The 10,128-nt window shown below is 36.6% G+C and overlaps 1 protein-coding gene across 2 annotated transcripts in view; it reads left to right on the top strand.

Annotated features, from left to right (window-relative positions):
• Positions 1-9,249, top strand: part of LOC140325417 (cytochrome P450 4B1-like) — a 17,353-nt gene extending 8,104 nt beyond the window's left edge. Inside the window, exons 7-12 of one of the 2 annotated variants that reach the window (XM_072403240.1) lie at positions 782-888; positions 1,966-2,156; positions 3,224-3,357; positions 5,717-5,781; positions 6,908-6,990; positions 7,914-9,249. In XM_072403240.1, coding sequence (XP_072259341.1) covers positions 782-888; positions 1,966-2,156; positions 3,224-3,357; positions 5,717-5,781; positions 6,908-6,990; positions 7,914-8,082 — 749 coding nt within the window. In that variant the 3' untranslated portion in view covers positions 8,083-9,249. The other variant, XM_072403242.1, reaches the window with a different exon arrangement.
• Positions 9,250-10,128: the final 879 nt, after the last annotated feature.

Here is a 10,128-nt window from a genome sequence, read left to right as displayed (position 1 = left end):
CACATGAACAATAACTGTGTACTGTAGCCTTCTTCATGGGTAAATAAGGCATCCCCCTGAAAATAAGCCCTAGAGCATATTTTGGCCTTCAAAAAAAAATAAGACAGTGTCTTATCATCGGGGAAACAGGGTATTTCCAAACTTGAAATCTTACATTTATAAAGTTTACTCTTATTGTTCAAATGACATTGAGCTGCATTCCGGTTATTCCCCGAACACCAGGAAATCTACAAACTGTCACACAGTCTACATCTTGTAAAAAAGGCCAATAAGCCAATGACTATGAATTCAGGCATGTGATTTTGCTCTGGTTCTGTAGAGCTGCTAGAACACCTTCCCAACATTTATTTCCTATATAAGCAGTTCTTAGATTTCCATTCTGTTATAATACAGAAATCTAACAGGATCTTCTTTCTGCATTCTATCTTGGCTGTTACTTCTGATAGGTAAGTCTTTGTTGTTTTTTTCCATAACTCCTCTGCATCTTATCTTTCCTTCCTGAAAGACTTGCAAATCAGCTGAAAGTCCAGAGCTAAAATCATTTTTACAGTGCTCCTGCCATGTATACAAGATATTGTCATTTATGACTTCATACATAATAAGACTGTATCTATCTTTAGAATACAGGAATTCCCTCACTCTAGTTTGGTGTCAGAATCAGAGCTCTGGGAGTGTCACTCTGATTGTAAGGCAGGCCGTCTGATAGCTGTAGGTAGATTCTCGAGGGCATGGTAGATGTTTCATGGAGATTTAGAATATTTTTTTTATCCTCCTAAATCAGACAAAGTTATTGAACAAAGAAAAAAACTGCTAGAAAAAAGTGAGGAGCTGGAGAAAATCAGGCAGAAGAGACATTGTGATTTCCTGGATATTCTGCTGTGTTCAAAGGTCAGTTTATTTGGGGAGATCTTTTTGTGTTTTGTGTGTGAAAACCTAATTTCCAGATGGCTCTGCAAAAGGCTTCACCTAAAAAGCATCATATAATCAATCAATATTCCACAGGTAATGTGGGGCCCTTTATAAATATCCATGGTTCGGTTACATGTTTTGGTGCCAATCTTACATGGTTCTTGTCCGAGTTAAACATCACATCACTGCGTCACCTGAGGCCTTACACAAGAGTTTTGCTTTATGACCGTTTCCTTTTTAATCATTGTATAGATGGAAAATTTTCTGTCCTTCTATTCCCTGTGAAGTAAGTAAAATGATGTTTTTTTTATTAGCAGACTATTTATCTCGGTAAATAGTAATGCAAATGAATAGACATGATATAAATTTCTCATACTTAACTTTTGGCAGCTCCTGGGCCATGGGTAAAATTAACATACAACAGCAGACTAATGATTTGCTTTTTTCGGATTAAAATTTAATGGGAATAGTTAAATATTTATTGTTTCCTCTTTTTTTATGTTGTCAGTAAAACCTTTTCCTTAGTGTTTACAAAGCTGGCAGTGGTCCGCACCAGACCTTGGCTTTATGATGGTATCCATGAACATGTGTGAACACTGAGCTTGGGTGTCCTGGAGAAGTCCAACACCTAACATGCACAATCATTTTAGTTCTGAACTGGGACCTGACCATGTGACCTCCTCTCACAGCTGCTGATCTGATTAATTTGTAATGTTGGTTCTTTTATTGCTGACTTGGCTGAATCCTCTTCCTAATGTAGTCTTGTAATAAATGTGTCTAGCTCTTACTGAGCCAAGGTGGCCTCTGATGCTGTCCTCAATGGGCTGTTGAGGTTTTTAGTGGCATGTCCTTGACAGTCTTGCTCCATATGTGGAGTCACTGTAAAAAGATTTAGGAACCTAATGTCTTTTACCCTCTGAGGGATATCTGTGATTATGTCACTTTCATGTGGGCTGCATTAGTTTTTATTTTGTAAGCCAATATTTTCAACAAGTACAAACAAGCTCTCATGCACTAGTTTAGTGCTATATTGCCTTTCTCTGTTGTGTGGCACAGGATGAAAACGGTCAAAGTCTGTCTGATGAGGACCTGCGAGCTGAAGTCGACACATTCATGTTTGAAGGACACGACACAACAGCTAGTGGCATCTCATGGATCTTGTACTGCATGGCCAAATATCCAGAACATCAGCAAAAGTGCCGGGAGGAGATCCGTGAGGTCCTAGGGAACAGAACAATTATGGAGTGGTAAGATCTCTTTATGGTAACTTGAATGTTTCAAACAGAATGAGAAGCAAACTAGTTGTCATGAAGAGAAATCCTTGATTTGTTGAAAGTGTGACGAGGACTGGAAACTGACTCATTGGGCCTGATTTAATAAAGACGTCCAAGGCTGAAGAGGATACATGAGTGAAGCTGGGTGATTCAGCAAACCTAAAATAGATCTGGTCTAGGATTGAAAACATTTGCTAACTTTACTTGCTTCAAAACAAGTAATAGCACACCATTGAAAACAGCAGACTCTACCTTTTCACTAGGTGAAAGCCCGAATGAATAAAACATTAGTAAATGAAAAATTTTGTTTTGTCAGATTCCCATGACAAGTTTATGTCTATATGGGAGCCATGGTTACAATACGCGATTCCATCTATACCCCTAACAACATTATCTGGTTGGTAACAACTTACCCTGCAATCATTATGGTTAATGTATAATGTTTATTTCCCCACCTGGTCTGTTTTTCCCCACAAGTTTCTTTTGTATTGTTTTCTATGAGTAGTTTAACTTTTTTATGTGCTCAAAGGTTAGGAAATGGACTCTGTCTAGTGAAAACACACTGTACAAAACCGTTTTATTGTCAAATTATCTGTACATGTATGCTATTATTAATGTATGGAAATTATTATTGCCACATGTACTTATTCAAAGCTCCTCACCTTTATGTCATGAATGTATGCAAATAACTATTTGTTTGTTGTTATTTTTGTTTAAATTTGTTTTAAAAAACTTAATAAAAATCAATGAACACAAAACATTTGCTAATAAATAGCAAATGACTTTGAGGAAATCCATTCCAGGATTGCTGGATCACCCAGCTTCACTGATAAGTATCTTCTCCAGCCATGGAGAGCTTTAATAAACCAGGCCCACGGAGAACCGTAACACTATAAATTTCCACTAGATGGGAGTTCTGAGAGAATCTATGAAACAATTATTGTAAACAGAGAAATTATTTTGAATTCCAGCAGTATTAACAGGGCAGAAGATCATTTCATTTCTGAAACCCAAATGCTTACTTTTGTGTTTTTTTTCAGGGAAGATTTAAGCAAACTCCCCTACACTACAATGTGCATTAAGGAAAGCCTCCGACTTTATCCTCCTGTGCCCTCTGTGTCCAGGGAACTTTCCAAGCATATCACATTTTTTGATGGGCGCTCCTTGCCAGCAGGTACATTCCAATAATTTGTCTTTGTCCCTTATTATATCTTTTGTGTAAAACTACAGGGTGTTTCTGTATTTTTCCAAACTGAATAGAACCAGGCCATATGTACAATTTTAGGTGGAAGTGTGATGGCAAGCTAGAAACCCCTTTCCGTCCTTTATGCTAGCTACTAACCCTTTACGCTTGTTACTTCTGATCTCTTGTAAACCTGTTATGAAGTAACTCTATTTTGACTTTTCTAGTTTTCTATTTGCCAGGTACTGCTTCAGATATCATTTGGGTCCATCTTATGTGGTTTTTGTTTATTTCCATATTTAATTGATATATATTGTAAATTTATTGTTTTACTGCTCATTTATAGATTTTCTGTCATTTTACGGAATAATGAATATAAAGGTCATTTAGCTCTTGCAGGCATTCAAATTTAGAATTTATTTTTATTTTGCAATTTAAGAGCTGCTTCCATCAGCAAACAGTTTGATAGTTTACAAAAATCAGGTTGTTTCATTACCTTACACTTTATATCTAATCCTAATATTCATTTCAGCACAGCTTTTAGAAAGTTGTCCCAGCCTCTACCAGGCTTTTTCTATAGGTTTGTAATTTCAGTGTTTAAGAAGTCTGGAGCAATGAGGGAGGATCAGGGTCGTGTGCTTCTTTGTTACTGATCTGCTTCATTACAATTGTTCAAGATTACAAAAGTTTACATCTTGCCACTAGCTTTTTGGACCTCATTATCCAGACATATTAGTTGGGCTCCTATCTACGGGAGATTGAAACTTTTTTTTTTCTCTAGTTCTTTCACCCCTGCAGGCTGGTTGAAACATAGCAGGAAGGATGAACCTGGCAATCTTCTACACATCCCCCTTTATAACTCTTGGGGGGATCCTAGATGAGTGGACCTAGGCTGCAAGCATGATGGCGTGAGGTGTGGATGAGCCACAAAGTCTAAAGCCCTGTACAAACGTCAGATGATTGTTGCTGGAAACACTCTTTTGAGTTAGTTCCCAATGACAGATGAAAAAAAGAGAACTATACAGACAGTGTGGTTTCCTTTATTTTAGAGGGGGGCACAGGACAGCAGCTAACTGTTCTTTTCTACATAAGAGTGCATCAAGGTTGTTCCCGATTGGTCAGTCAGTGGTCTGACACTGATTGCCACTAGTCAAATCAGTTTGGCTAGTTTGAGTGGCCTTAAATCTGAGATTTTTTTAAGACTTTTGCATCCCATCTTCTCCTGATTCCTGCCCAAACTTTGGCCTCACCCTCTTTCCCCCTTACATGCTATTAGCCAACATTTCAGTCATACGTAACCCAGGCAAAGACCATGCACTATAAATTGCTCTACCAATTTAATAAAATGTGAATCTTAGAAACTCAAATCTTAGTTAAGGCACCCTGTTACAATGGGATCAGGCAAGGATTTCTATCCCTATTGCTTTTCTAGAAAGAACATCATTTTAGAAAATGTTATTTACAGAATCAAAACCACAAAAAAAAAACTCAATATGCATCTAGTTCATGTGAGATAACCCCTCATCAGTCTTCCCTCAATCCTTTCTGAATTTTGCACTTTGGAAAATTTAGAAACATTAGGGCTAACATTTCTAAAAGTGAAAGATTAAATATTTATCTTTCTATCCTTTATTTTTTCCTTACATTCACAAAGGTATTTTTTTGTGGTGGAAATGCCACAGTACTTGCAATATCTTTGCACGACCACACCTTCCAACCTTCTTGATTTTATTACCTTCATTTTTCTTCGCCCGAATATATAACAAGACTTCCTGCAATACTATTGACATCTACAAATGAACAATAGCTTCTGCACTTTCACCTTGACATATTCTGTAGGATTTTGTATTTCTCTGCAGACACCTGCAGATTTCCGACTTTGAAAAGTTATGCTTTCTCTCTAAGTATGGAGCAGTGAATTGGGATCCTCTCTTACAGTTAAGGTGAAAACTTTTGCCATTCTCTAACTCCTAAATCTTCAATTTCCCTTGTCTAATAGCACAATGTTTGAAATAAATCGAAAGTAATTATTTTAAAGTGAAATCATTCTCCAGACATATTTCTTCCTGTTGTAATGGCAGTTTTATAGAAAAGAATAAAGGCATTATTATACAAAAATAAAATGCTAAACCCATAGCTTCCTGTAGAAAAAAAGGTTTAACCCTATATCTAATGGGGGAAAAAAATACTCTTTTATATACTTATCTTTCCCCCTGATAACTGCCCGTAGAGCCTAGGTGAGACTGGTGTCTTTTGCCTCTTTGTATGATCCTGGAATGGATCACAGAACCCTGGGCTCTGTAAATGGCCTCTTGTTCCTTTTTTTAAAGCTTTTTTATCTACTTTTTAGGTTCTGTTGTCAGTTTAAATATTTATTGCATTCATCGGAACCCAGTCGTGTGGAAGAACCCAGAGGTATGACGGTCTAGCTGCACTAATATTCTATACTTTTTAATAATTTTTCCATATACATGATCAGAATAAATCCAGTTGATATAGGATTGACAATTAGACTGGATCATATGTTGTAAAATATTTGTGTGCAAGTGTAAATAGTTTGTGTCTACAAGATTCAAATTTAGTTTTCAATTAAATTTTTAGATTTCAAATTACTCCACTTCAACTCCGTTACCTCCAAACATCTAAATACCCTACATCTTATGTAGGGTATCCCTACATAAGATGTAGGGATACTCATAATACCAGGCAGGACTAATGACAGAAGTTGTGTTGTTGGGCAAAAAGGCGGTAGAAATGTGACTGCCAACTAGTGCCTAACCCCATTTAACTGGATCATTTATCTAGCTGTCCATCCAGATCCACTGGTTTATAGACCAATTACATAATAAATATATATCAATGTATCCAAATGTACAGAGCTGCTGGGTTACAGTGCCCCTCTTTTCCATTCTACCATGTCAAGGTGACAAGCTGCTGCATTAGGCTTTGTCAGTGCTGCCCAACCTCACCTATACTGGCCCACCAAGTTGTCTGCTCGCTTCCTGTAAAATCTCCAGTGAGTGGTAGCGTTCAGGCTGTTTTTTTCAGGTAGTATCTGATTACCATATGACTTCAAGGAGCTATATATGACAAAAGTCAATATGAATGGCTGTAGCAAAGGCAGTATAATTGAGTGGTAATTATAAACATTTCATTTATATGAGCAGCCTTGCAACAGGGTCTCTCTAAATGTCTCCCAATATTGGCTTTTCTTCTATATTTACAGGTGACCCATGCTTTGGGGATTCTATTTTCTCTATTATATGCCTGGGTGTGGGGCCGTAGTGGATCTACTGCAGTTCAGTATAATCTGTCAGACAGCAGTAAAAATTAAGCATAAAATTGTTAAAATAAAGATGGAACACAAGTCAAATTGTCATTGAGGAAGAAAAGACCTATCTTCTGGCCTGGTGTAAAACCACCTTTATTGGGATATTTTTTTTTTTCTTTTTGAAATGATCAAACTATTTGTCCCAATTTCTACACTTCCCATTGTTTCCTTACGAATTTGCATTGGGTTACATTAATCTCTATATTTCAGGTATTTGATCCTTTCCGTTTTTCTCAAGAAAATTCTGCGAAGCGCCACTCTCATGCTTTTGTTCCTTTTGCAGCAGGACCGAGGTACATAATGAATATAGATGCGGTATTTACTCTACTTGCACTAAAGATACATAGACTGTATACAGTGTTCATTTTTAGGACCATAGAGAGAGGGACACAAGATGCATAATAAATCTGTATGTGGCAATTATTTGAATTTAGGGGTATTTAAATGATGATTATTTGTACTTTGGGGGTGTTTATATAGGACATACAGAAATCTCCTGAAATGACCAGCAAGGTGGCTTCTACTATGTGCCCTACGATGGAAATATTCTTTGTTATGGATGGATTGGATTAGATTGCATGCAGCCATTCCTACCTGCAAGTAACACTTTACTCAACCAAGAGAGAACTATTTCAGCAATTATTTACATGCCCTTAGTAATATAAGCAGGCAACCCTAGGGAGTAGCCCATGCCTCCAAAATCCCTTCTGTCTTCTGTTTGTGGTACCTCCCCCCTATACCCAGGATGCTGCTAGTCAGTAGGATAATGTACTCATATTAGTAATGCTGTAATTAGCTAAATATGAACATGGAACACATGATAAATCTTTTATGGGCCCATTCTAAAAAGCAATCCACAACAGTCTTCATTACATTCTACGATTGCATAACTAACACAGAGGTTCAGGGTTCAATTTCTACCAAGAAAACTATTGCTTTTAAGTGGGAATGTTCTTTATTTGTGGGGTTTCTCTGTGTGCTTTAGTGTCTTACCACAATAAAAAAAAATAGTCTGCAGTGTTAACAGGCTTTTGGTACCTCACTGCATTAACTTGTGTACTGTTACATAGCAGTCCTGAAAGGGCATTGGGGTAGAGAATAGAGGATATTAAGCATTTACTGTGCTGTCACTGTGAAATGAATAAAGAATATTCTCTTGGTAATTTTAGTCCTCTATAATAGAAGTTTTTTTTTTGTTTTTTTGTTTTCTGACCAGGAATTGTATTGGACAGAACTTTGCCATGAATGAAATGAAAGTAGCTGTGGCACTAACCCTAAATCGATTTGAACTGTTACCTGACCTTTCCAAACAGCCACTTAAACTACCACAGCTGGTACTGCGTTCAAAAAATGGCATTCACGTGTTTCTGCAGAAAGCACGGTAAAGGGGGAGAGGGTATTGGGTGTTTATTCAAAATAAATAAAATAATTCATCAGTGTATTATAAAGTAAAACAAAATGTGTTGTTGCCTAATTCCTGCTTCTGTGTTGTTTGTGCTGCAGTAGCACCTCTTTTCACAGTATGTAAGAATGTAAAGCTTGATTTAAACTACAGACACTGGCCAATTCATTAGGTAAACCCAATAATCAAATCCCAAAATGATGTACCTGACCAAATAAAGAATCCAGATATTATGAAAATGATGGTTTATGTGTTTTAGGGTAAATGGTGTGCTTGAAACATCTCAAAATGCTGAGCTCAGATTTTCCCATTCAGAGTGAAAAGCACAGAAAGTGAATAGAGAGGGGATGGGAGAATGGTAGTAATGGCAGGAAGCTCACATTATAACTGATCATAGCAGTGATATGCATAAGGTAATCCTTTAGCATCCAGCACATGAGGATGGAGGCTATCCAGGGATTTCTGGGCTTGCTGATGGCTGGAACTTGTTTGATTTAACGTTTAGGTTTCTGTTAATACTTAATAGAGGGTGAACTGAGCATTTGCTGTAAATCTAAATCCAAGGTACATATAAGAGCTTACCTAACCTTAGATGTGATGGGTGCCTTTTTGTTTTTATTTATTTTCAGGTTATTTTCATTTCATTTTCATTTCAGTGGCTTTTTCTGGCAAACTTGTATGAAAAAAACTGTTACTTAACGTTTATAAATAAAGGATTTTAACAGAAGAAGTTATACTACAAAAAACGTGACAATGGTCATCTCATCATTGGTTAATGAGAACATGTTCAAAAAATAAAGACTTGGTTCCTTACAATTCTTTGGAGACCGAGGTGTGAAAAAATAAACCTTATAGCTCGTATTATTGTTCAACACAAAGTTGCGGTCTTATACCTGACTTGTTTCGCCCCAGTGGGCTTCTTCAGGGGATTCGAAGACCTTAGGGAATCGTAACAATTAGTAAGTAATCAATTACTGGTTGGTTCCCCCTGCAGTTCAGAACTAAGTTCATGTCTAAAGCAAACTTACTCATGTGTTGGGGTTGTTAAAGCCATAGATTGAAAATTTAGTTGTGTTGATTTAAGATAGGTGTACAAAATAATTAGGACATTCTAATCATAAAATAAAACAGAAATATAAGAATATTTATATGAGGAATGTAAATAGTGGATAAAATAAATTTCCACTAGAATCGAGATAATTATACATTGTGGGTTATCTTATTTGTATGATGGTAATTGCATGTATCAACAAGTATCTGATCAAAGGATACCATAAGGATTTATAGTTTTGTAAGTCTAGAAAAATATTAAATACAAAATTCGGTAAGTAGGAGTGTATTTTAAAGAATAGATATTAAGTTGGGATAACTTAGCATACTTTCATTGATTATTGTGTAGTGTGTGTAATGTTTACATGCAGCAATGCTTAAAATTCATCTGCAATCTATTAGGTTAAAAATAACAGTGTATCAATATGTGTATTCATTCTATAATGATAATCCGGTAATGCTTACTAGCAATGAAGTATTGAAGTTTTCTTACATGAGCCAGTTCTTGGTATGATTATAAGTTTATGTCAGATCTGTGAACAAAACATTGAAATTAGGCTAATATCATTTTAGGGAGGGATTAAAAGAGTGTTCTAAGCAGATTTTATATTACAAAGTACCTGTTAGCGTATTGGTATAAAGTTGAGGAATTGAAGATTATCCCAGATATAAATGCAGAATTAGGGAAACAAGTATATCTGGTAGTTATCCATGGTTTGAATGCAATAAAGGAATAGACAAAATGTCTACTTACTGGTAATTACATTTGTTGTAGTTTAGTGGTGCTGCCAGCGGATAACTTTTAAATTGGTTTTGGATTGGTTTAGAGGCTTTTTGTTTTCTATAGGCTCGTGCACATGCGCTGGTGAGGGCGCATGGGCAGTAGCCAGGACATAATATGGGGAGGGTTGCTTCTGCCCTTCCTCCACTGTTCGTCTATAATAAAGTTGCCTCCCGTTTGAATTACATTCATGCGCGG

Source organism: Pyxicephalus adspersus, chromosome 3 (assembly GCF_032062135.1).
Source record: "Pyxicephalus adspersus chromosome 3, UCB_Pads_2.0, whole genome shotgun sequence".
NCBI lineage: Eukaryota > Metazoa > Chordata > Amphibia > Anura > Pyxicephalidae > Pyxicephalus > Pyxicephalus adspersus.
This window is presented reverse-complemented; position numbering and strand designations above follow the sequence as displayed.